The sequence below is a fragment of the Diadema antillarum genome, unplaced genomic scaffold (assembly GCF_040938485.1).
Source record: "Diadema antillarum isolate AM-2024a unplaced genomic scaffold, OU_Dant_1.0 seq00001234_RagTag, whole genome shotgun sequence".
NCBI lineage: Eukaryota > Metazoa > Echinodermata > Echinoidea > Diadematoida > Diadematidae > Diadema > Diadema antillarum.
The window spans coordinates 1205001-1232065 of record NW_027272022.1 but is presented as its reverse complement, the minus strand read 5'-3'; the positions used below and the strand labels follow the sequence as shown (position 1 = coordinate 1232065).

The 27065-nt window shown below is 40.1% G+C and overlaps 1 protein-coding gene across 1 annotated transcript in view; it reads right to left on the bottom strand.

Moving 5' to 3' along the window:
- The window catches only part of LOC139745097 (gamma-aminobutyric acid receptor subunit beta-3-like), a 75851-nt gene that overhangs the window by 16109 nt on the left and 32677 nt on the right, over positions 1 to 27065 (bottom strand). Inside the window, 3 exon segments of the mRNA XM_071655518.1 lie at positions 4590 to 4672; positions 12519 to 12646; positions 12648 to 12740. Of these exon segments, the coding sequence (XP_071511619.1) occupies positions 4590 to 4672; positions 12519 to 12646; positions 12648 to 12740 (304 nt within the window).

The window sequence follows — 27065 nt, the reverse complement described above, 5'->3', positions numbered from 1 at the left end:
ATGTGATTCACTGAAATTGAAACTGACTGAATAGGCAGTCTGCTGAAGAGTACAACCATAGGTGTAACCAGGTGATATACTCTGGCAATTAGGCGAGAGCAATAAGTCACGGGAAAATGAATTCTGACGTTGTTTTAATGAATGTGTTGAGTGTTTTATCATTCGTAAATTTGTTGTTGTTGCTTTTCCGAACGCTGTGTTGGAATTAGCTTTACATGTGACGTGCAGTTGATGAACTGTCATTGTCGATGAATATTATTTGGGACAATAGATGAGGATTCATCGACCATCAATAATCCAGGGTATTACACTATTTGTCTGGCTGGGCCATTTGCGCACATTATTCAAGAGTGTCGGGTGATTGGCACCTTACGTAGCGCGGATCACACGTCGAACCGCAACTCACGGTGGTTCTAAGCCACAACTTCGCGGTAGACCGACTTCCGCTCGTTGCCCGGCAACGGCGCATATCCACCAATGTCGAGAGCTCGCGTCGACTCTGCATCGCAGGTTGATAATATCTTAAAGCAACATCTCAAATTGGGCCAGTCTACTGATGCATCCAGTCAGCTTTAGTTACCGGGCAGAAACAATTGAGTATTACTGGAAATTCACCTGTGCGCTATTACCACACGGGTTACGATGTACGTATATTTGTGTTGTTTAACAGGTGCCGCTATTCTAAAGCCCAGTAGAGCGACCTTGGTATTATGTCCCAAGACACGAGTCAAGAGTGAGACATCGAGACTTGCACACGGCCCAGCAGGTGCAAGCTTACACCAGGAGAGATATGAAGAGGAATCCGAAATGGCTCTCTATCACGAACTAAAGACCAGGTGGTGCAGAAATTAAAACCGATCTGTCAATGACCCTGGTTCATTAGTGATAGATGGTGCAGGGGGGGGGGGAGGATTGGCAGGACAGGTGATCGTATTCAACGAAAGCTACTTTAAAGTTACAATCTCATTGATGTGTGACTTTCAGATATGAATGAGACATTTCAAACGATCCACGTTAGTGTGCGTATAATTGTGATATGAGCATCAATGTGTGTGTGTGTGTATGTGTGTGTGTGTGTGTGTGTGTGTGCGTGCGTGCGTTAGCGCATGTACTGCTTTGCTGGGGGCTTCAACGTATCGCACCCAAATAACTTTACCTTGAGTAAAGAAGTTAAATATCACTTACAGGCGTCACATGACGTTCCACGTCTGAATAATTAATTCCGTTTTCAAGTGAAGTTGCAATAAACAGGCAATATTCACGGTAATGGCTTATAGACCTGTTCGGTTTTATTCAGCCATAACTCGGGGGGGGGGGGGGGGGGGGAGGGGGGCTTCAGTATGCCTAAAAATAGTTGATTTATACATTGACGTAGCAATGTGCCTGACTGAATCATCTTTTCTTCCTATTTTGAAAGCCTCTCAGTTTTGGCCGACACTGTAGTTAGATTGCTTTAAAACCAAGTAGGTCTACAGTTGCCAAACAAGGAAAAGATTGCGGATGAAAGACTCGTTCTGTCCACTTCAAGGAAAGCGCGGGGTTGTACGCTTTGTAAGCGACTGGAGCTTTATCGAGTGATTTTGATCAATTTCATATTTCATCTCCACTTCTGCAAACCACAGTCTAGGGTCGAATGTACATAATATCATTAGTCCTGTGGCCTCAAGGAAGAAAACACGAAACGTTTACTTTCAGAAGCCCACGGTGAAATCGCTTTTTTTCCTCTCCACCCCCCCCCCTTTCTCCCTTGCAATACCTCTATGGCAAACTGTTCCTTTGTAATGACAAGCCCATGACTGCGACGTGGACTGTGTTTTCCGAACGTGTATTTGGGACTAATCAAGCTTCTGCACCCCCACGACTCTCTCACCAAAGGAGGCCATGATACGTGTTGTGTCGGCAAACATTGGCTGAAAAGTTGCATATTAACGGCCCAGCGCTGACACTCGGTCCCTTGCAATCTCCCCTGGATCGCTGTGATATCCACACATCACGGGGAGGGCAGGAGGCAGGATGGGAGGGAGGGAGGGAGGGAGGGAACATGGAAAGAGAAGAAGACATTCTGGAAATGAATTGACGGACATGGAAAGAGGGAGAGAGGAAATGTAGATGGAGAGAAAGAAAGATTGGAAGGAAAACGAAGATGACAGATTAAAGGAACCACAGAGTTTATACATGTATTTACTCAAGTACAGATTGAGGGAAATTGATGTAGATGAACGGAGATGGGCGAAGGTTGCACGGACAGGCAGCTGGCGAACATACATGGTTGGAACTGGGAATGTCTCCTTAGTTTTTGAATGATTTATTTCTCACGGCAGCCTGACTGTACAAATAGGGCTAAAGAATTTACCACTTTCACAAGCCTCAAGAAGAGTGACATGCTACCGTTCACTGGTGTTATTTCTCCAACCCGTCGCGAAACAACTTAAAAAAAATCTCCAAGATACATTCATTATTGAATGATTTACATTCAAAACAGTGCTATGAATCGAAGTGATTCGTAAAATAAGATGTAAACGGTAACGTGTATAGAGGAGAAAAAGAAGTAAAACAGCGTGAAACGAGCCACAAACACTGGAGTAGAGAATAAAAAAGAGAGAAAGAGAGGGAGACCAAAAGGGAACGAGAGAACATGATTGATAGTCATTGTCTTTCCTTCCATCGTAAGCAGGCAAGTGCGAAAAGTTCACATTGCACTGATATTGTTGAAAAGGTCATACCAAGCCCCCTTTCTTCTTCTTTTTTTTTTCAGAGAGAGAGAGACTAATTATATTCCTGCAAAAAGCAGTGTCCGTCCCTGAATATTTCCATCTCGCCAACCCAATGGCGTACAGCGCGGGGCCATTGTCAAAGTTAAGATCTTGATAAGATACACTGCCACGCGACTAGCATCCCGTTATAATACCAGCGCGAAGGAATGCGCGTAGAATATAGCATAAACCGCGAAATCAACTGATGGATAGAATGAAGTCCGTCCAGCCCGCTATGCCGGAGAGCCCTAATGTGAAAGTAGTATTTGTTATGGCGGCACGTCGATTGTTGACGTCGGATGTATACAAGTCAAACACATTTCAAAGGCTCGCGGGCGAACGTTTTCTATCCGAGCGGGAATGATTATTCTCAATGGGCTGACCACGTTGGAGGAAGCTTCCAAGATAAGAGGGTGGCGGATGAGGAGGAGGAAAAGATTAAAGACGAGGAGAAATTCGAAGTGAGATGAAGGATTGGCAACGGAGGGAGACATTGATAATCTAAAACAGAGAAAACGAGGCATGTGAGATCTCATATACTATTTCTGTAACACTCGCTAGAAATATCAATGGTGGTACTTGATGAGGTAAATCCCTCATGCAGCTTCAAGAAGCTATACTAGGATGAACTACACATGTGACGTGGGGAGGTGTACGGTGATGATCTCTATTCACAATAAAACAGCGTGCCCTGTGCGAGTGAAATCTGGATGCAGCTTTATAAGGTCTTCTTCATCCAGGGTAGCTTCTTCAGTGTTGCCACTGCTCTACCAGAGGGCCCTGCTATTATCATTACCCTAATATAGCGTTGCCAGGTACCCATTTATACACCTGGGTTGAGAGGGACATTGTAGGTAAAAACATCTTGTCCAAGGACGCAAGCACTGGGTGTGAATCGAACTCGAGTGTTTCGTGTGGGAGTCGGGAGTCTTATCCACTCTGCCATAGCGACTCCTCCCATTGAAAGAATAAGAGATCCCGTGGAAGACTGCCATGGGTGTAAAGTTGTAATAGTGGGGAGAGCTGCTTCACTGAACAACTGGATGTTGTCAGGGTGGTAGCATCCAAACTGTCCTTGGGATATCGATATCGATGGTGGTATCAAAATGCGATGACGTAGTTATGTCCGGATTTCATCTAACCCATCAAATCCCCCAGACCGCACTTCGTCGATTCGATGCTGTATCTCTTTGGGATGGTTTATACTTGTCATTGCTAGTCTTTCACGAGGAATTACTATTTTTGCTTCATCCTTTGAGCGATCTCTTATCTTGATTGCTAGATCTATAGCTGCTCCTTAAATTGGCAAAACATTGTAGAAAATTAAAGTTTCCGTTTTTCTGTCTAATGACCAAAGTTTTGCAAATTTCTTTCCTGATAGTGTGCAGTTCTAACTAATCTAGCCCCATAGGATATACTAAGAACGTGATGCTGATGATAACGGTCATCTGATTTTAATCTTTTATTTTTTTATTTTTTATTTTTTTTGGGGGGGAGGGTGTCATTCTGGTGTTAAAGGTGTAATGAACTTCTCAGTATCAATGAATTAGTAGTTTGAAATAATTACTGCTAATTCTATTTTCATTTATAACAATGATTTGTGTATTTATTTTAATGCTGTTTAAAAAATGCAAAAATATAATTGCTCAACACAAAGAGTTAGTCTTTTCATTTGGTTTCATATTCATAACAAAGGAACACATACAAACATAAATACATATAATCACAAATACAATGTGAAGTGACGAAATAGACCCACTTGCTCACCACACTCGCACAAGAGCGCGTATGCATGCCTGCTCGCACGCAAAATCACTAACAGCAAAGTTTACTTACAACTTTCAATTTCTAATGTACAGTTCTGTTCGTCCATCGGGTAGTGTAGAAGATCCATCATACACGATGCGACCGTTGTTATCCTGGTGAAAAGAAAAAGAAAAGCTAGGAATGAAGGAAATCCTAGTCAAATTCTTCAATATGAATCCAAGGAGGAAGAAAAATGTATGATCTCCTCTAAATACCGTTAATGTGATAATTATGATAGTTGCTGTTAATAAACCTATATTATCTGGATTCCCAAAATATTGATCTTGTTAGAGTTGTCACCACTTAAGCAGCAATATCTTAGACTTCTTTCTCATTTTGAAGGTGACAGAGTCTCACACATTAAATACAAAAAAGAAATTAAGTAACATAGATATACACTTTGGAATTTTTCCCCTTTGAGGTGCACTTTGAAGAAATCGAAGTACCATTGTACCGTGTATAAAGTAATAGCACGAATGCAACGAGAAAATCCCTGAGGAATGAACATCGTATTGTGTTTGACATGTTTTATTCAGCTATATACACAGAACCCCTCACAATATCCACAACCACGAAAACGTACCTTTTCTAACATCGATCGGGTTTCATTTCGCGCAGAGTTGGCATTTCAGCGTGTTTTATTTTCTTTTATAGCAAAGAGACTTCAGTCAGACATAAAATAGTAAAAGTTTCCATTGCCTCTCTACTTGCATTTTGTATTCATCAGCCACTTCATTCCATTTCCACGTTTTACGGCCAAAAGCTGAGCGGTGAAACCGAGAAAGGGAAAGCATATAAAGACTCCCATGAAACCAAACTTGTTTCGTTTACTCAACATGTCTTCCGTAAAGCGCAAAGTATTCCTGCTGCTGAAATTGACTTACACCACACCATAGGACCCACGTTGCGCCAAGGAGTATGTACGGGACATGGCGAAGTAGACGTGACACACAAAAGTGTCCGAGTTCTTCGCGAAAGCGCGATTTTTTTTTTCTCTTTCTCCCTCCTCTTTAATGCCAGGGTGCTTGTTCGACGGGTTCGTGTGTTCCCATGGGAACGTTGGGAAAATATTTGAAGAATCATCCGAAAAACATTTATAGAGACTAAGATTTCGGGGTGGTTTAAAGTACAGACACCTGTAAATCAGAAAAGTCTCCACTCCTCCCTTCTCTCGCCTCATGTTTCTCTTTCTCTCCCTCTCAAACTTCCTCCCCTCCCCCTCCCCCTCCCCTCCCCCTTCCCTCCTCCGTCCCTTCTTTCCCTCTCCCTCTCCTCATTTTCATCTCTCTCTAAACTCTCCTCTTCCCCTCTCCTCTCTCTTTTTATCTAATTCTACTCATCTCTTCCATCTGCTCTTGAGGAAAATTGAAAGAGGGAAAATGTGGAAGAGGTATAGCAGAAGCTGAGAAATATACATGTGTAGTGTGGGGTAGGTTTATTCAGTCTTTGTGTGTGTATGTGTGCGTGCGTGTGTTCTTGTGTCTGTTTGTGCGTGTGTGTTTGCGTGCGTGTGTATGTGTGTGTGTGTGTGTGTGCGTGCGTGTGTATGTTTGTGTGTGTGCGTGTGTGTGTGTTTGTGTGCGTGTGTCTGTGTGTGTTTCCCTTCTCAGTTTTGGGAAGCGGAAAACAAAATATTGTAATTTCGATCAATACACTCTTCGTTTGTGGTAGTGACGTCTGCCGCAGCAGTTTCATTGCTGCTCCTCTCATTGGTATTTCAATTCTTTAACTGCCGCGGTATTGCAAAAAGCAATCATGAATAGCAGTTTCATTATGTATCATGCATTAGAGTGCGGACTTGGAACTTTGATTTCACTGGCAAATCAGTTGACGCGGAACGCAGTCATTATTGTATTAGATTACAGCCCATTGAAACAGTGTCAAGAAATGCGGCCGTGACCCGCATAGCTGTTCTCTTTTTGTTTCTGTCGTTGCTTTTTGTTATTCCACCCTCGTATAATGTTGTAAATCGGGTTAAGTCTGTATCTTTCCGGCGGCAATCATTCTCACGCAGAATATCCACGGTGACTAAGCTGTTAAAGGCTCATGACATTTAGTTTATTAGGAAAAGAATACTGGTCGGGTAAGTATTTAGAGAATGAATAAAACGTGCTACTAGCTTTAAAAAAATGTGACGTGTTGTAATTTGAAATAATTCCCTGACACTAACACCCACCATAAATTGTTGCAAAGTCAGTAGGTCTTCACAACATCCGATTGAAATAAACGATATAAATGAATTCTAAAAGTAACTATCAACCATTCGTCGTTGCTCTGACAGCTTCATTTTACGCAGACGAGCCAAAACATTACTTTAATCCTGCCATTATCATAAAAATATGAAAGAAAATTTCCATTTTACGATACTTCACACTAGTGATTATACATGTTCTCAACGTGAAGTAACTCCTGCCATTATCTGTAACATACATGGATAAAATACAAGTAGCTTCAAGAGTTTCTTCGTTTGGTCGCGTCTACATGCGTTTATGGACATGATTCAACTAAAACGCTCCACTATACTTTGCGACATTATACACCATCAGAATATTTCTCGCCTTCATCTAAATTGCTGCGAAGAGACACACTATAGACACTGCTAGATATGCGTAACCCGTTGAGGACGAGTCCCGGGTAAGGTATACTCGGGCAAGTGTCTGTGGGAAATGTGTTGTAGCAAATCAGTCCGTCCTTAACGGTTTAAAGGATAGATGGCTAAATAGATCGATAGTTAATATAACATAGAGAGAGACATTGAGAGAGACAGACACAGAGTGAGAGAGAGAGATAGAGAGAGAGAAGGAGAGGGAGAGAGGGAGAGAGGGAGGACTTATTTTGCAACAGTCGGAGGATAAAATTCACGAAGGTAAAGTATAAAGCAAAGCTCTGCCCCGCCTTCTCATGTTGATGTATTCGGTTCCTGCTCGAATTGTAGCATTGAAATGTTAATGTGGTATCATTGTTGTTTCTCCGAGACATCTACTCTACTCTAGACGGTGCTGAATCATTGTCAATGATGTAACAATGTGTAGTGAAAGCTATAGTCCTCCTCATGGGGGATGATGTTTAGGAGCCTGGAGACACCCCAGGGTGATAACTCTCCATTAATCTTTCAAACTTTCAAGTTGGCAGCCCTCCTTTGGAAGTCATCCTAGCGATCTCGAAATTAGAATGGAAGTTCCGTTGGAAACATGATATGTCAATTCCGGATTTATAATTTAGCATGTAACTACAAAAATCAGATCAATTTGCAGACTGGAAGACGCCTTCGGAATCGATGAGAAATAACAGTAAATCCCCTCGGTAATGATAGTTTTAGAATTGTTCTCCAGAAGGATCGTCTCATTAGATATAATCCCAGCTTCTTTTTTTTTTCGTCTCCTAGTATTACATGCCGTGAAGACGTGGATCGCAGGCTAAACGTTTTGTTTAATAATGCACGCGCCGAACGGGATTCGAACCGATGACTACCCACCATACCATAGTGCTTTGAATAATTCAAAACAACTTGAGTATGTTTGAAACTTGAAATGCTGTCGATACCAAAACATTCTGTGGAGATATGCATTGACTGTAGACAATGGACAACCCTAATAACTACTGTAGAAAAACAAATCGAAAAGGAAAAAAAGAATATCTTAATTGGGTGTGTCAAGTTAGCAAGAAATGATCTCTGTGAAATGATTAGGTGCAAAAGCGATGACACTCTTTTAGGTATTTTGATTGTTTTGTAATCAGTCTTTAACGTTCATTGGTATATTTAGTGACATTATTTTATCTTGTGCACGAAGTAGTTTTAGTGTAAAGACTATCACTATCAAAGCCGTGATGTCTGCTAAAAAGACCATGAAAATCACATCATCATGATCAATGAGGAACTAAATGATTGTGAACTTTTTTAACTATGATCAAATTCAAACTCTTTTTATGTATTTTGATTGTTTTGTAATCAGTCTTTAACGTTCATTGGTATATTTAGTGACATTATTTTATCTTGTGCAGGAAGTAGTTTTAGTGTAAAGACTATCAATATCAAAGCCGTGATGTCTGCTATAAAGACCATGAAGATCACATCATCATGATCAATGAGGAACTAGATGATTGTGAACCTTTTTCACTATGAACAAATTCAAACTCTGTTTGTATGACTGTCTCTCCCTCTCTCTCTCTCTCTCTCTCAATGTGTCTATCAACCTATCTATCTACCTATCTTCCTATATCTATCTCTCCATCTCTGCCTCTCCTTTTCCACTCATTCGAGACGGTCTCAAACATACTGTACGAAGTCTGTCATCACTACTTCATTTACGCATTAGTGCATTACCAGTATTAAGTGCTAGACAATTACCAAGGCCAATTAGACAATTTGTCCCCCTGAAAGAGGTACAGATAGAGTCAAGAGTGCCTTAACGACTCGCTTATTGGGCATTGAGTGTGTTTTATTGTTGTGCGACAGGCATCAGGCGCTTCGTCGGCAATCATTGCTGAAGATAAAATTGACGTCCTGAGTTTACATCGAATGTGTGAAAGTGATTAGCGGGTCACAGCGACGCAACTTTAGGCGAAAATGGTCTTCGCCCGGAGTTCTCCGGATGTCATAATGTTAGGAATGCGGCCGGACAGAATTCAATGCATGTGTAAAACGCATCAATGCAACGACATGATTTCATAAATATGATGAAGTAATGCACAATGGTCTTTTTCGAGTCGCACTCCCAATGAGCAACCAGTTTGTAAATGCTTAAGCGATTCGAAAAGTCGGGACACTCATTCTTCACCAAACCACTGCATTCTCTTCCGCTAAAATATCTGCAACAAGGACGTGAGGCAATGGTGTGGAAAACACAGCAAACTCGACGGTGTCATCGTGATATATTAAGAAAGTTCCCTGTTGAATAGCACTCGTACACCTAGATGAGTGAGTGGGTACGGCGGCTGGGCAAAGATTCCCTCCTCATCGCGAGACGCATGGAAGTCCCTTGGACATTGCTCGTCGGTTATCAAGGTGAATGCTGGGCAAGGCGAATAGATCAATTCACGGGGAAACGAGGTTGAGAGAAAGCAATCTTGACATCTACACGAACTTTGCCTTTAATTCGCGAATTAAACTGCCCTATGCTCTACGCCGTCTCGACGAAACGCAACAACATGATATGGCGAGTAATGAAAACATACGCTATGCTCAGATGTCTTTTGCACAGAAATGCAAGCCAAGCCAATTCATTGCAGTATTGCACTCTACTTAGTGTCTGCAATATCAAGTTCGCTTTGTCGCTAGAGTTAAACATCGCCATTTGTTATTTAAATGAGTCTGTTGTTTGTGTATGTCCGTCACACACCGTAATTTTTTATGACGAGGGTTTAATGGGTATGTTGTTATTAATACGTCAACTGTGTTCATCGTCAATTGGCTCAAAAGCAAAGTTTCACACTTAAACATCCAATATTAGCAGATGTCCAGATCGACATGTGGAAAGAGTAAACATTCGAGACATGGCCTGATAAACTATGATAGGTTCGATGGCTTGTTCCATAATCAAACCTGGCGTGTGTAAATCATTTTCGGATTGAGTTTTGCTGTGGTCATTTTCCGTTCGTACCTCCATTGTGTTTAGTTTTGTTAAATGTTCGTTTTGTTGTCCTCAATTACAACGGTAACTGTTAAGAAATAAAAGTACAATACTGCATTGCTTTCGGGGGGGGGGGTGAATCAGTAAACGAACTTTATTTCAACCGTACCAACTATTCATCTTTTTTTTTAAATTTCTACAGTGGACCACAATGGCAAACTTTGAACTCAACTTCCAGATAACTACTGACAAAAATTAACATAGCAATGTTTTCTGAAAAAAACCGCACATGTTTAATTGTGTTCCCACTCTTTTAACAAGATGAGCAGATTGCCAATTAGGTCTAAAGTCAATTCGCCCTGGCTTATCTTTCCATTTTCTGAAACTTTCATCTTTAGGAATGTTTCTTTTTCTTTGGGGGTCAATATGTGCAAGTTTCCTGGTGATGAAGAACGACGAGAGTGCTTTCACACTGCACATCAGTCTTTTTAACAAGCACCGACATCTAGCACTGTCTAGTGTGCCAAAGACGAGATTAGAAAGTCTCAAAATTTACGGCTACCTACTGGCACTGACATGTCATAGTGATGCACGTTAGACATTGTCAATCTATACGTCATTAAGCATCGCTGATGTTATTCCTTCCGCATTATTACATTTGACCTTGGAAACTGTCCAGGACGTCAATATTGATATAACTCATATTTATGGCGTCAAAAAAGAATAAAAATACACCTGTCGGATCACCTTTCCATCATTTCACGGAGAGTGCGGTTTATACAAGCAAGGCTTCAGAGTGTCCGCCAAGCAGAATTTTGGTCGAAGATGTTTCCTATATCATTGTAGTAAGTTGATATGAATTGAATTTATTGATATATGATTGACTTTTTTGAATTGTTAGAAGTTCACTTAAAAACTCTAAGCGATGAGACCGAGCTGAAGAATATTATTTTCACTTTCTTTTTATTCCACTCGACAGAAACAGAAAAGTATCTGAGATATGAATAAGGGATAAAAAGTGACGGGAAATACGAAAAGGCGCTATGGAATATGTTCTATTAACGACATTAAAAAAAACACACACCCAAGCACAACGTGTTAGTATTAAAAGGTATTATCTAGTGAAAGCAATATCTGCACTACTCCGATCGCTTTCCAAGATGGGTTCCCGTATTATAATTAACCTAACATTACCAGGTACCTATTCACACACCTGGGCGAAGTCCGACATCGCGGATAGATTGCCTTGTCTACGGGTGTAAGCATCGAGTAGGTTTCGAACCGGGGACTTCCAGTTTGAATGTCCTGCCGCTGCATCCAATATACCACAGTGCTCACGCATCAACTCATGGGTGTTTGTGAATGTGTATATCTGACAAATACTCATCCGCACTGGTCCCACATGGTTCCACATGGTTCCACATTGACACTCGACTTAAATTGTACGGTTTACAACGGTTTGAAAAATCAAAGAAGCAAGGAAAAACATGAAAGCGTCTGTAACACTCAGAATCTTAACTTGATACTTGATACTACATGCTTCCATGACTAGGCAGACATCCGTTATGTGTGTATGTGTGTGTGTGTTGTGTGTGTGCGCGTGTGCGTGTGTGTGTGTGTGTGTGTGTGTGTGTGTGTGTGTGTGTGTGTGTGTGTTTTATCAGAAAAAAAAAACAAGAACAACACGTAAGATAGGACGGTGCGTGATTGTTTCCAGGCCAGCCTCTCTGCTACAACATGTGGTAAAAGTACATTTTGGGGTGTGTTTGTGGCAGGGGAGGGGGTGGGTGTCACAATCTTGTTCTCCCCCCAAGTGAAAATGTCTTTTGGAAAAGGAAGTTACCTTGCCACTGAAGTGCTAAACTGAACGATGAGTCTTAATCCTTCTGGTACATTCACATTCTTCGACATGGACAGCTGCACAAGATTTCTTAAATGCGCACGCATGTAATCGTGTGTGCACGCACGTCCGTTTCAAACTTTTACGTGCTGAGTGAGTGAAGAGAGATGTATCCATGCGATAAATAAGACTAAGAGAATTCCTGTCGTCACGAACTGCACGAAATAACAAACTCCTTCACAATTATATCATAGGATGTATGTGGGGATAAAAGCAACACATTGGTTCTTAGCTCAAGTACACATCGCAAGTAATTCTTCGATGTCTATGTACGATGTGGTGTGGCGGTGCGTGTGTGCATATATGTTTGTGTGTATTAGTGTGTGTGTGTGTGTGTGTGTGTGTGTGTGTGTGTGTGTGTGTTTGTGTGTGTGCGAGCGCGCGTGTGTGCCTGAGTGTAATGTGAATATCAATATGTAAGACTGTGTTGTGTTTTTGTGTATGTGTATAAGGGTGTAGAATACCTTTAATGTGTTAACAAGCCTTTACCTCATGCCGTACATGATGGTGCCGTCGTAGTGAAATCTCAGCAGACGGTTGGTTACCGTCACGTCGTGGACGAACGAATGTTTGTCGTTGGGAAAGTACGTGTCGGGCACCCATATGCGCTCGGCTAGCACCCCCGTTGAGGGATACGTTGCCCAGGCAGGGGTCGTAGGCTAACCTCTCGTCCCGCCAGTACTGTCGGAAGTACATGGATAGTGTGTAGTCCTACGAGAAAGAAAGAACAAACAGAGACAGGTTTGACGTAATCCTCGGCAGAGAGAAGAGAAATATTGACACGTGGTACTATACGTGCGTCTGTGGATCATACATTACGGTGGGCATGTACTAGTATTAGGGATAAGGGGAAAGTAAACTGTGAAAATCAGGTTAAATTAAGCTTATATATGTTTTCAAGTATTATTGTGAGAGGTAGAATGAAAATGTTTCAATATTAACAATAATTACTCTTTCATCAAAGGACATAGGATACAATACAGTACACAGGATAATGGATATAATATCATTGCATAGGGACACGCCCAGAATGTTACGATCTACTGAAGATAACAATACAGTGTCTGCTGTAAAAAGGAAGGTAGGACCTACTCCTCGGCAGTGTCAATAGAAAGATCACAAAAACAAACTAAGTAACTACCTAATAAACAAACGAACAAATAAACGGACAAACGAACGAACAAACAAAGAAACAAACCTATAAAGCAAGCGCGATACGATTCCTATGTCGGGATAAAAACATGCATGTGAACATGCATATTGGCAGCGCCCCTTTTTTTCCAGTCATTGAAGGGACTGTAAAATACTGGTTGAGGTGGGGATTCTTGTTTTGAACATTCCTAAGTGAGATAATGAGAAACCTCTTATGAAATATTGAAAGAGCATGTAATCTTAAGAAGGATTCAACGTTTGTTTGACGAAAATTTGGTGTTCAAATGCTGAGATATCCAAAAAAGTGATAATAATAAAAGGCGACAGGCCACAACCTTATTAGGATCTCTTTGTTTCACCTTGTTTTTGGATATATTAAGCCATTTCAAAACCGATTTTCATCAAATATACTTTTGATACCCCTTAGAATTGCATACTCTTTGACATCTCATAGAGTGGTTTCTTAATATCTCGCAAAACATTAAAAGCTAAATCCTCACCTCGACCAGAACTGTACACACCCTTTAAAAATCATAACGATATATTTCTTTCCACAAAGCGGAAAGTGTAGAAGAGTTTCTCTACATAGAAGAATCCGATTCACATTCTCTCTCTGTGCCATGTGGCTATCTGTTACCACCCGGAAGAAACTTTGTGAACCAGGATAAACATTGTGATGTCATACGAGCAAATGACGAGAGATCGTATTCACCAAGGGTAGTCAAACAATAAACTATGCACATGGACGAGTCTAGCAATTAAAGTTAACGATGTAAACAGTCTATCCTCTTATCTGATATCAGCAATAATCCATGGAATCATACTTTATGTGGCTGATGTCGCATCGTAATCATATGATGCTGTATGATGTTCAACACCTTGTCAATGAACAGTTACGATCTTTTGTTTACCTCTCGAGTATGCCAGTAAAACTTATATGTGATACTATTTTGTTAGAAGAAAACGAAGGAAAAAGAATCGGATAGAAAGATAGATAGAGATAGAGACAGAGATAGAGATAGAGAGATAGAGAGATAGAGATAGAGAGATAGAGAGATAAAGAGATAAAGAGACAGAGAGATAGAGATAGAGATAGAGATAGAGATAGATATAGAGATAGAGAGATAGAGATAGAGATAGAGACAGAGACAAAGACAGAGATAGAGATAGAGAGATAGAGATAGAGAGATAGAGATAGAGAGATAGAGAGATAGAGAGATAGAGATAGAGGGGGAGATAGAGATAGAGATAGAGATAGAGAGATAGAGATAGAGAGATGGAGAGATAGAGATAGAGATAGAGATAGATATAGAGATAGAGAGACAGAGATAGAGATAGAGACAGAGACAGAGATAGAGATAGAGAGATAGAGAGATAGAGATAGAGAGATAGAGATAGAGAGATAGAGAGATAGAGATAGAGATAGATATAGAGATAGATATAGAGATAGAGAGATAGAGATAGAAAGGGGAGAAGGAGACTTGGTGAATCATCTGTATTACTGCGGTGGTGTCGAGATACCGATTGGAATACCCTTGTCATCAGAGCACAGTACCCAATGAATTCATGGTACAGGGGATCATTAAAACGTCATGTTCTTCGGCACATAAACTTCATAAGTAAAAATCTACTTCAACCGAATCTCTGGCACACCGTTAGCAGAGTCCTGTGAACGCATTGTGCATTATTTACACTCACCATAAAAGCCCCCTGGTAATTTAACACCATGAGATATCAGAATGGAGTCAAAGTGGAGCTATATACATGTCAAGCCTCAAAAGTCATAAGCTTTGATCATAAATCGTAGATAACTGTCACACATCTTAAAAAGACAAAACATCTATGATAACTGTTACCAAAGTCAGTATTTCCAATTTAAATAATGCTACTTCTCGTAAATGAATTAAGCAAATATTCTTCAAAACAAGGGTTGCTAGGCGGCTTTTAGGCACAACGTCTAAATCAGAACTACATAACACTGTATGAAGAGTTCCTTTTCAATAGGTGCTAAATCCACTTTAGACGGCAAAGAAGACAAAAATGAATTTTCATTACAAATACTCCGAGGTATTTTCATGCAGTGGGTTTATATTCCTTGTGAGTACCCAAAAATGGGATAAAGGAAATGGACCTCGAGATAACAACGTGTCTACACGGATTCTGTGAAAGAAATAATACTCGGGGGCATTTTTGCTTTGACTTATCACCTTGTGCAACAAAAGATTTAGCACAGTGATGTAAAATACGTAAATGTTTTAAGTGATTAGTTTTTGTGACTTAGTGTAGTTTTATAGGATGATTTGTTATCTCTACGCATTTCCCTCCTGTTTCCTTCACCACTCCAAAGAATGTATAAGTTTACAAAATAGATATTTGACATCTGATAATCAAGTAATATGTGGGTCGTCTGGTAAGCTATAACAAAGCAAGAAGAAGTAGCTAACCTGGCTGTACTCTGGGATTAAAGTGCAGTTTAGCATTCACACGGGTTTCTGATTGAATCCAGCTGGATTTGGCACCTTTATAACATAACAGTAATACATTTTCCTTCGCCAGATTTTCTCCATTGTATCATAGAATTCCAATACTTCACAATATTTTTTTTTTTGTATGAGACTACTGAAAATGAAAGCATTTACGTGAAGAAAAAAAAAGACAGAAAAAATTCCAATGGATGAAAAATGGGTGTAGCTTCTTTTTGAAAAGTGACTTTCCATATTATACCAAATCATAATGATTACAAAATAGCGCCGACAATTACACGTATTGCATTTGGTAAAAGTCCCACATAAATTTCACTTAGAATATGTAATAATACTAACATTGCTAATCACTACTGACATCTGAAGAAGTTATGATTTGTCAGTGATCTCAATTGATTTGATTTGATGGGGGATTCAAGTGCAAGTAATGAGAAATGTTATTAGAGCATACACCCCTTTACTGCATGTAACAAATGATTTCAAAGAGTCCATTTAGTTTTCATTTGGGTTCATTCCAAAATACATGTTGGTATGATGATATGAAGAGCTTGATCGTAAGACGAGTTAAGTGCAATTTTCGAACATTTAGTAAGTCCATCATCAGATGGAGCAATATAAAACCTTTTCAATGATTCCTCACTTGTTGCATAACAAAAGGTATTCTGAAAGTTATGATTAAAAAGATCCCATGTTTTATTATCAATTTATTTTTTTAGGAACGTTTTATCGGAAATGATGTCTCAAATGACAGGAATGTAATCTGCTTGTTTTGCGATCAAAGTTTTCATATTGTACAAAAGAAACATAATATTTCTTTCTACATCACGGGAGAAACCTGTGTCAGACCACACCATAACAAGACTTTGACTTGGATGGCGACATCAACAAAAAGCAAACAAAAAAGAAGTACCTCGTCTGCTTTGTAGTCTAGAAAGTACTGAAATATTTGGTAAAAAGGGAAAAGGGGAATGATAACACAACTTTGGAAAAAATAAGAGAGAAATACTTCGTCTACTTTCTGGTCTAGCGTCTAGAAAACATTAAAGTGTTTGGTAAAAAAGGAAATGGCAAGACCACTTCAAAAAAAAAAAAAAACTCTCCAATTTGTCACGAAAATAATATATGAACATACCAATACATGTTATTCAACTCCCCCCCCCCCCTCAAAAAAAAAATCTTTTTATTATTATTATTTTCATTAATGTGTTGGCGTTTCACGTTCTCACAGTTTGGCAAGCACAGTCCGGATTGGTAGCTCATTTCCTAGAAATCATTGCAATCTAGTCACGATGGGCCGACGATAGAAGAGAGAGAAAGAGTTCATCAATTATCAGCTTGAGAGTACTTTACGTCAGCTTGGGTTTCATTCGATGGCTTTTCTACGTGAGGCAATTTCTCGTGCCCTAAACTGGCGGGATTGTCATACTCCATTTTGGCGCAACGCGACGAAATATCACAATCTCGGAAATGAGAGAATGTGCGCCTGTCGGAAAGGAGACCAAACTAAAGTTGAGAGAAAGAAAGAAGAAAGAGAGAGAGAGAGAGAAGGAAGAAGATATAAGTGTTACTTGACACCTCTCACGGCGGGCAAATTACACAGGCTCACGTTTGCAAAGATATTCCAGAAATGAATATGGATTCCTTGCCACTGAAAGTGACTCCGTCCCCATTGGGTGAAATGACGATTGGAAGGAAACACAAATCTTGACTGGCTTAGAGGGGAACAAAAAAAAAAATAAGAAAAGAAAAAAAAAAAGAACGCAGTAATAAAGTAAAAAACAAGCCAAAACAAATCAACAACCAAAAGAGCAGTGGAACGCCGCGATATCCTATCATGCATGATCCGTATTAATACACCCGGCTCCGCTGTCTCTGGCTCGGTGGGTGGTGGTGGTGGTGATGGTGGTACCCGCACACGCTCAGCATATTTCTATGTCTATGTGTATACTGGTAGGGGATTTAGGTCAACATGCCAAATTTTTTTCGTCTCCTTCCATCCCTCTCTCTCTCTCTACTTGTCTCATTTTTCATCTTTTAACCCTTGTTAAATGAGACGGCTTATAAAAGCTTACTAATTTCTCACTCCACAATGACTTAGGTATGACTTATGACAAGCATAACAGTTCATGCCCTTGGAACATAACACTAAATACTTCATTTTTTCAAAGAAACATGCCTACAATTTTCTACTCAACATAAAACGAAGAAAAAACTGCGTAATTGTTCGACCCATGTGTTCCAAGAGTTCAAAAGAGTACGACATTTTCTCGCTCGCTCGCGTCCACTGCTCCGTTAGATACGCACAGTGATCTATGCCGCGGAGTATGAACCACAATATCCAAGTAATCTGAATTTCATGAGCGCCCCGCATCAATATTCTGAGTGAAATGAGAACCTTTCGTCTTTTTCTGCCTGAAAGAAAAGAAAGATGGGAAGAAGAGAGAAAAAATGAAAGAAGGTAAGGAATATGACGTGACAACCAGTGATTGGCTGGAAGGATAAACTGTTCCATAGCTCAAAGCGAGCCGCCATCCATCAAGTCTTATTGGAAACATCTTATTCTATTTCCTTGCGATTGGCAATATATGGCCTTCTTACCCGTTACAAAGTGTACCCATAAATCATTACAGGGGAGCAGCCTGTTACGCAGCGCCAACGGACGACGGAAGCTCACGTTCGAGTTTGCACTTTTTGATGCTTGCACAGGCACAATGAAGGTTTGCCGTGACCTACGCCTTGGTTCAGCGAAGCTTTTTGTCAGCTATGTGAAAAGGTTATCAAAGACAGGACACCTTTTGCGTTGTGGATATCACCTCCGGTAACCTCTTATGGTCCGTTCAAAAAGGAGCAATGATGGCATGATTTATATTCCAATTAGTAAATTCTGACATGCAGTAATAGAAACAGCTTTGAGAAACAGACCAAACCGTTGTTTTGCAGGCTGCTGTGTTATGCGCACATCAAGATGATGCTATTAAGATTTGTATGTATTACATGAAACAATACTAGCTGCCATTTGAGCATGATGCATCTTGTTAGCAAGACACAAAGCATGCCATGAAGCCATGAACATATCTTGCGTCGGGTCGGGTTGTCCGCTACAGTATTTCAAGGATTTCATCTATGGTTTAAGGATTTAAGAGCTAAAACAATAAAAATCATAATAGCAAAAAGCGAGAAGCTTACAAGTATCAAGCACATCGAATCACAGCCTGTTTTGATATCAACAGGGGTTACATTGATCTCCGGAGCATTACTCTAAAAGACCTGGATCTACCTCAAGCATGATACTTTCAGACGCCGAGATCGTCTCTGACAAAAGTATAGTTGAGTTTTCGGCACGCCCACAAAGATCCGGGCTGCATTCCAGTAAGTAAAAGGTAGCTGGTGATCTGAGTCCAGAGCTGTGGAGTTGATCAAGGCAATGATGCAAAAGTCTGAAAAGATCAACAGAAATGCTACGCGTAGCGTCTTTTTTGCTCTTTATTTCTGCGGTTGCCTGACTTTGTTTCTACTGTATCTTTTTCGCTCTTGTTCTTTCTTTCCCTCTTTTTCTTTGTCGGTCTTCTTCTTACAAAGACAAACCTGCAGAAGAACGAAAGAATATATTTCTCTCTCTCTCTCTCTCTCTCTCTCTTGGTAGTGCTGCTGTTTATGGTAATCGCTTTGATCGTATTTGCCTCACCCCAGTATATTCAGTCAATTGATACTATATCATACAAACTTGTGTACATGAGGAGAATATGTAAGAAAACAGCGCAATGCTCTGTTGCAAATGTGAAAAATTATAAACACAACACGTACGTATGCAGACACGCGCACACGCACACACACACACACACTTATTTTCTCGTAACAGACTTCTGTTCTGATGAGAGCTTAAGTGTATCAATCGATCATTACATGATTCTCCAAAATCGTATTTCGGTCTCCTTACAAGCTCTAATTCAAGTCGTTTACCTGAAACCTGTACTTAAGTAAACAATATTGTCGTCTCCTTTAAACAAATGAGACCCGCTATCGATCGAAAAATGGATGCTACGATATTACAAACAGGAAAAGAAATCCATTCCCACCAATGCACAGGGAGGGTGTCACTATAGTCATTCTAGGTACATTCATATCTACTTAAGATCGTTATACAATGTATGTACTTAATGTGTGTATCGGTGTATGTGTGTTTGCTTGTGTGTGCGTGTGTGTGTGCATGTGTGTATGTGTGTGTGTGTGTGTGTGTGTGTGTGTGTGTTTCAGTGGTACTTAATCGACGTGTGACAGGGTGCAACAAATCGTTGTCTTCTTTAAAAACTGGCCATTTCGAAGAAAAGTCTTATATGTATTCGTAACAATTGGTCTTTGATTTAATTCTTAAACCATATCCTTCACAAAACAAAACAAAACAAAAATCAAATAGACATAACTTTTACTTTCTTTGGAAAAGCAAATCTGATTAAATCGACAAGGTATAAAAAAACAATAAGAAGAAGAAACAGAAAGGACTATGAAGCAAGGCAGCGAAATAGATTTAGAACCAACTTCACCAATGAGATGATAATAATAATAATAATAATAATAATAATAATAATAATAATAATAATAATGATAATAATAAGGTCTTATTTACCCAGGGTAGCCTCTTCAGTGTTGCCACTGTTCTACCAGAGGGCCCTGCTATTTTTATTACCCTAGCATAGCCAGGTACCCATTTATACACCTGGGTCGAGAGGGACATAGTGGGTAAAAACATCTTGTCCAAGGACGTAAGCACTGAGCGGGATTCGAACTCGGGTCCTCCGATCGGGAGTCGGGAGTCTCATCCGCTATGCCACAGCGCCCCCACTTATCTTATTTTCAGGGAAGATTCTTCGTTTGATTTCATTTTACTTTGCTCTTCGGTTTCTTAATTCTTATATTTACATCACTGCCAAGAAATGTAGAGCCGATACCTAAACTAGTAGTACGCTTTCAGCCATCCATCTTCTTAAGATAGAGAGGCAAAAAACAAAACCTGATTGCACCGCATTCCGTGTCTGGCAATGATCGTTTAACCTTCTCATGACGAATCGTTCGTGGAGGGTAACCTTTAATCGTAATCTGTACATCGCCGTCAAATGTCTCGGAATGTGACGGGAAATGAGATATCCTACAAACGGGTGGGTGGTGGGCGACAATGGACTCTTTTCCTCCTCCTTTTCTTCTTCCTTGGTGGTGCTTTTTAGCTCCTACAACATTTCCTCCGTATTTCATTGGAAGGGATTGGATCTGCCCGATGAAACTTCGATGCCGTGCTACGAGTCAGTCGTTTGTTTGGAATGGCATCTCAACTATTGCGCACGAAGCCGGGCCAGAGAGAGAGAAGCTCCCATCGATGACACTTATGAAGTCACGATAATGTTCTCCAAAGATGGGGGGGGGGGGGAGGGGTTGTAGTTATTATGAAGAGAGGAGGGAGGAGTTAACGGAATTGGTCTGACGCCAGAATTCGATGCTTGTGTGTTGTTACTGGGATTAATGTGTCATGGACAAGACGGAAAGGTAATTTCACCGGTTATCGCATGAAAATATACGGGGGGATTGGCCGCTGGGTTGATCGGCCAACGCAATCAACAACCACTTTCGCGGCTCATTTTACCTCATCACGACGTACACGTACGGGAGTGGCGCGGTTGACATCTATTATTTAACATTCAAACTGTCGTGAAGCATCCTTTGTAATGCTCTCAAGTGGATTATGAGTTCATACTATTAAAATGATCCATTGGTTATATACTCACTCCTGCACTCGGACTCTAATTGAATAACTTGTTTCAATCAAGTGTGTCACCTTGTTTTAATAGATGGGTTTCATCATCCGCATAGTTATGAACTGTTGAACGGTTATCGCCCACATTTTGACCTAACGTTCGATATCATTTGCAAACGGTTAATAAATGGGCGAACAAGAAACCAGCGACAGCAAAGAGTAAGAACAGGGAGATAACGTAGAGGTAAGGGCACCTTAGGAGAAAATGGAGGGGAAAAAACTATTGGCAAACTAATTCATGAATTCAAAATTCTGATAAAGTTTTCATCAGAACGATTAGAACTTCTGATTACATAATTATATCGGAATGTTTATATGGTTGTGCGTTGCTACATGTGTGGGAGTGTGGATGTCATGCCTGGCCATGCTTAGCTACAAAGCTTTAAAGTTTACTCTCTGGGTGTGTGCAGCTTAATTACACAGTGAACGTTAAAAACGAATGAAGTAGAATATTAAACGACATAAAAGTCGATGTATGGATTATTGCGGACGAAATGACAACTTGAACCAGAGGTTCAACTTTATGTCAAGAAATTAAACGCCAGGCACTTCATTCCTTTTCCCTTAATATTCGTATTTAGTCGCATCCTTTCTGTAAAGCAAATTCCGTACTCAATTTGAAATATTAGAGGATTCCAATTCATTTCAGCTTGGGATGATTACACGAGCATCGCTAGATTCCTATGCCCTATCGGATAACAAAACACTTCGTTTGGAGAGAGCGGGAGGGGTAAGAAAGAACCCCTCCTGGATTCTCGACTTTCCGTAAGTGTGGTGATCGTGGGCCGAACAAAAGAGAGCGGGACGCTCCAGCTGTGCTATCGGCAAAACACATTCGGCTTTCACCCTTCATTTACTTTGGCAAGGTTGGAAATGAAATTGAAGAAAGAGATAAAACAGGAATAGAAGATGAGGGAGAGTACATCAATACTGTAATTCAGTTGCTCTCATTTCATTTCATACCATCTTTTTTTACTTCTATTTCTTTCTCGGTGCCTGCGTCTCTACCTCATCTCAGTCTTCTCCTCGACTCATTCTTTGACTTTCTCTATCTCTTTCTAACTCTCTCTCTCTCCCCTCTCTGCACCTATCTATGTATATCAATAGCTTCTCTCTCCTTCTTCCTATCACTCTTTTCACCCTTCTCTTTTTTTCTTCCCTTGTTGCACTTAACTGCATGTTTCAGAAACAACTCACCCATGAGGGGTCGGGAAGCTTGATCTCGTCACTAGTTTGTTCAAGTAACGGTTTCAAAGTTAGATGTAACATTTGATGTAATATTGGGGATGGGTGGGGCTGGGGTTGGGGCAATAGTTTGTTTGTCTGTCGGGGTAGTCCCCCTAAAAAATGAGGGACTTTTTGCACTTTTAGAACTGAAACTGAACGACCTGGTGCACACTTTTGGAGGAATGATACTTAGAGAATTTTTAATCCAGAGTGTAAGAAAAATAATCATTCAGGGACAATATGAATACTTAAATCGTGGTGTCTGTGAATTCTTATACCTCTTGTTAGACGTATAAACCAGAAGCGAACATCTACTTTTGTATCGTAGGGACATTTGACTTACTTGGTGACCTCCAACTATGAAGATACCAAGACGTAATTGAGTTTTCAACGCCTAAAGATAACACGAACATGCTTTCACTGAGATATTGTATAAAAAGGTGCAAAATAGTAGATGACATGTTTTTGAGTGTACTAGTATTTCAATGTGCGCCTATTTTTTTTTTGTCTGTGTGTGTGTGTGTGTTTAATATGGTATGCTTTCGTGTACTATTGTGTGTATGGATTTGCGTGGACCGATAGTGTAAACGGATCATGTACTTTCACTTTGTGTGTGTGTGTGTGTGTGTGTGTGTGTGTGTGTGTGTGCGTGCCTGTGCATGTGTCACTGTGTGAGTTTGTGGAAGGCTATACCAATGCGGTTGAGCAGCTGTTGGAGTTGTCTTTCAAAATATAAGTAAAGAGAAAATAACTTGAGATAAATGTTTCGATTATTGGGCATTTTTGATTTGACCAAAACTTTGAATTCTTGAGAGGCTGCTAAAAATCTTTCATTTTCTGCGCTTTCTCGCTTATCATCGACAATATCCATAGTCCCCTTTTTTCACCTCTATTCCATTTTCAGGCCTAGATAAACTCTCTTCCCTCTTCATTCTGTCATTGTTGGGTTTCCCTCAACTATCCGCGTACTGTCGTTATTCGCTCCCTCTCACATGAACACGCGTCCTATTATTCTCATTTCGTTCGATCCTGAATCACCATTGTCTTCGTTTGTCGTCCGCTTTGGCCGTTTCCCTCTCGTCACCCCACCCCACCCCACCCCACCCCATCTCTCACTCTTCTTCCCATCACGTCCCTCACTGGTTAAGCTGATCTCAAGTACGTGGCGAGCGATAGTGTCTCCCGTTCTTTAACGCCTGAGTAATAATTGGGCCAAGGCGCGTAGCATGGGCTGGGAGAAGGGCATTCCATGTTCCATTACACGTGAAAGACGGCGACACGAACTGTTTCTCGTCTGGGAGAGACGAGCATTGAACCAATATAGATCTCTCCTCTCCTCTCCTCCCCTCCCCCTCTCTCTTCTATCTTTCCTGTTACCTATCCGTTTCTATCCCCTTTGTCTTATCTTAATCTCTATCTTTATCTATCTATCTATATATCTATCTATCAACCGATCTGTATATATATCCATCCATACATCTATCTACCAAGCCATCTATCTATCTACCGATATATCTATCTATCTACCAATCTATCTATCTACCTATCTATTTCCATATCTTTTTCCAACATATATCTATCTCTATCTCTATAGCTAGTTTTATATCCATACATAATCTCTTTCCATTTATCTTCTTTTCAATCTATCACTATCTATCTATCTATGTATAATACAATTGTTATTTATGTCATTTATCTATCTAGTTATCTCCTGCTTCTCTGACTTCTAATTCCTACGGCTGCTTGTGCATAATTATGAATTATACCATTTCCAATTCTACCATCTCTCTCTCCTTTTTGCTTTGTTATTCTTTTTATTTCTTATCTTACCTAATGAAATATTCTTGCTCATATCTTCTTCTTTTTTTGACCGGTTGCTTCCTAGCGCCAATTCCCTTATGGGGTCCATAAAGTCTGTGTACAGCTTTGTTATCATGTGTGAATAATATAACCAATATCTTTGGTTTTAACAACAAAATCATTAATATGCCACTCGCACTTATTACTATGAGGGGACAAATTCATTCTCACCTATTACCGTTGCCTAAAGGAATGAAGTCAGTGATAAATCATTTTTAGAAAAGTACGCGTAATGAAATTGAAGTTTCCTTGTATTTGTGAAATGCACATAGATCAAGTTCTTTCTTTTCTCTGGATCGCATATCTTGTCATGAATACCACCTTAAACGATCAGTACCGTGAACATAACATATCTAAAACATGCTCAGGTAAATGCGAAGCTCTTCAATAGTCCTGGATAGTGACAACTTTTTTTGCTTAAAAATAAGACGTTACTAAGTAATTAACTTAATCGTTCAGTACAGCTTACATCAATCATTTAAAACATGCTCCGGTAAATGCAAGGATGTTCAAAATGTTTTTATAGGAATGGTGATAACAATATTTGTTTTAAAACAAGATTTTGTACAAAATCTGAGCACAACATTTCTGACATACCATCGCATTTGATAATCTATGTAAGAATGGAAGAGAGAAAGAGAGAAAAACCTCTACTAATGAATAAAAACCATGTACTTATTTGTTTAGAGTGTGCAAGGAAGTTATTGTTCGCTTTTCCCAGTTCCTTGTTGGTAATATTAAAGCGATAAATAAACAAGGTTTTTGTGCAAAATAGGAATCCCCCCTCCTCACATCAAAGAGTGATCCGATATCTGTGGTAAGGGTTGCACGTGACATAGATAATATGAATCGCGATTGCAAAACGAATCAAAGATTTTCAATCTCTCTTTTAATACTAACAATGCGAACTTAAAAATGTAGAAAATACAAGTGGGCGTTGGGGCGCCAGGCCAACTATGAATAAAAGGGATACGTTGCTTCAACTCAGGTTGGGTTGGGATTTGATATCACACAACAAATCCGGCCTAACATTGCATTCAGGGTAGCAACTACACAAACAGAGCAGCTCATATCGAAGGAGAGAATGAGAGGGAGGGAGGGAGAGAGAGAGAACATAAAAATACATAGATGGGACTACAGTCTTGAACCTAATAAGCCCAGCGTAATGCCCCAGACTCGGAAGACGTCACGTTCTTTAGTTTGATTCTCTCGGAGCTCGCAGTGGCCCGAGGTATTTCTTTACCTCGATATATTCAGCCGAAAAAACAAAGATTTCATTTTAGGCCAGCATGACTCTATTGGAGTAATATTGGCCATTGGCAACATTGTAGCCTCAAGGTCTAGGATAACAAATACACTTCGTAAAGGCCAAACAACGGCATATACATGTGAAATTGTGCCTTGGAATTCATCATAAAAAGCGAGAGCCATTCCGATTTTTTTTTTTTTTTTTGCTACTGTTATTTCTCTCTTGGGAGGGAGTGGGTACTATCATCCTTTTTTTTTTCCTTTAATCAACCAGCTAGACAAAGTTTACCTACCATTTCCCAAAACCCAAAGTCAGTCTGTCTTATTTTTGTGTCTTATTTTGGGAACTCATTAAATTAAACATAATGCATCTCAGCTCTTGCTTGTGAACTTTGCACGTAGTTCAAATCCACTGAACATCAATACTCAAATGGATTTCACGCACCTCCATGTTTTCCGTATTCGTCCACGCGTACTTCAATATATCATACTGAGGTCACTTTCTCACACATTGAGTTATTGTATATGTATATACATTCATATAGCAGGGGCGGATCCAGGAATTCCGCAAAGGGGAGGCGCCTTCACAGAAATAAAGGGGGGAGGCGAAGCGCCCCCCCCCCATTTTTTCTTTTCATTTTTTTAACTAAAAAATAAAGAAGGGGCGCGGGCCCGGTGCGTCCCCTCTGAATCCGCCACTGTATAGATAACGAGATCATTCAGACACGAATGAAAGTCGTACGGATATATACGTCGTAGGCTTATAGGAGAGCATTCAGACATGATGCCCTAATATACGTTAATAATAAATATGTAGGACAGCATTAGACCTCGCGCACTGCCATAATATCATGAAAAGTTCATAGTCTCTTCCTTGCTCAGTGTGAACTTTGCGTGGGCTATGCGCATTGAGTTTGTACTTTAGCGGTCCATTCATCTGGTACGGTAGTTCGCGCTAATCCCAACGAGCGCCGCGAATAATCCCCGCCTACCTATACGACGTTCGTATATGAACGCATTCAGACACGGATAAATGTTATATTGATATACGATGCAATACTCATTGTTCTACGATATATCAATATAAGAGAATTTAGACACATAAAAACGCGTTAGAGCCATACGTCAATATCCATACGAGAAATCTCTAATCTGAAAGAATGTGAAAATATGATCACGAGTAACGTCATTATAGCAATGACGACATACGTAATCACTACTGTTCCTGTCTTGAAAGTAATAATTGTCTTCTACCATTATTAT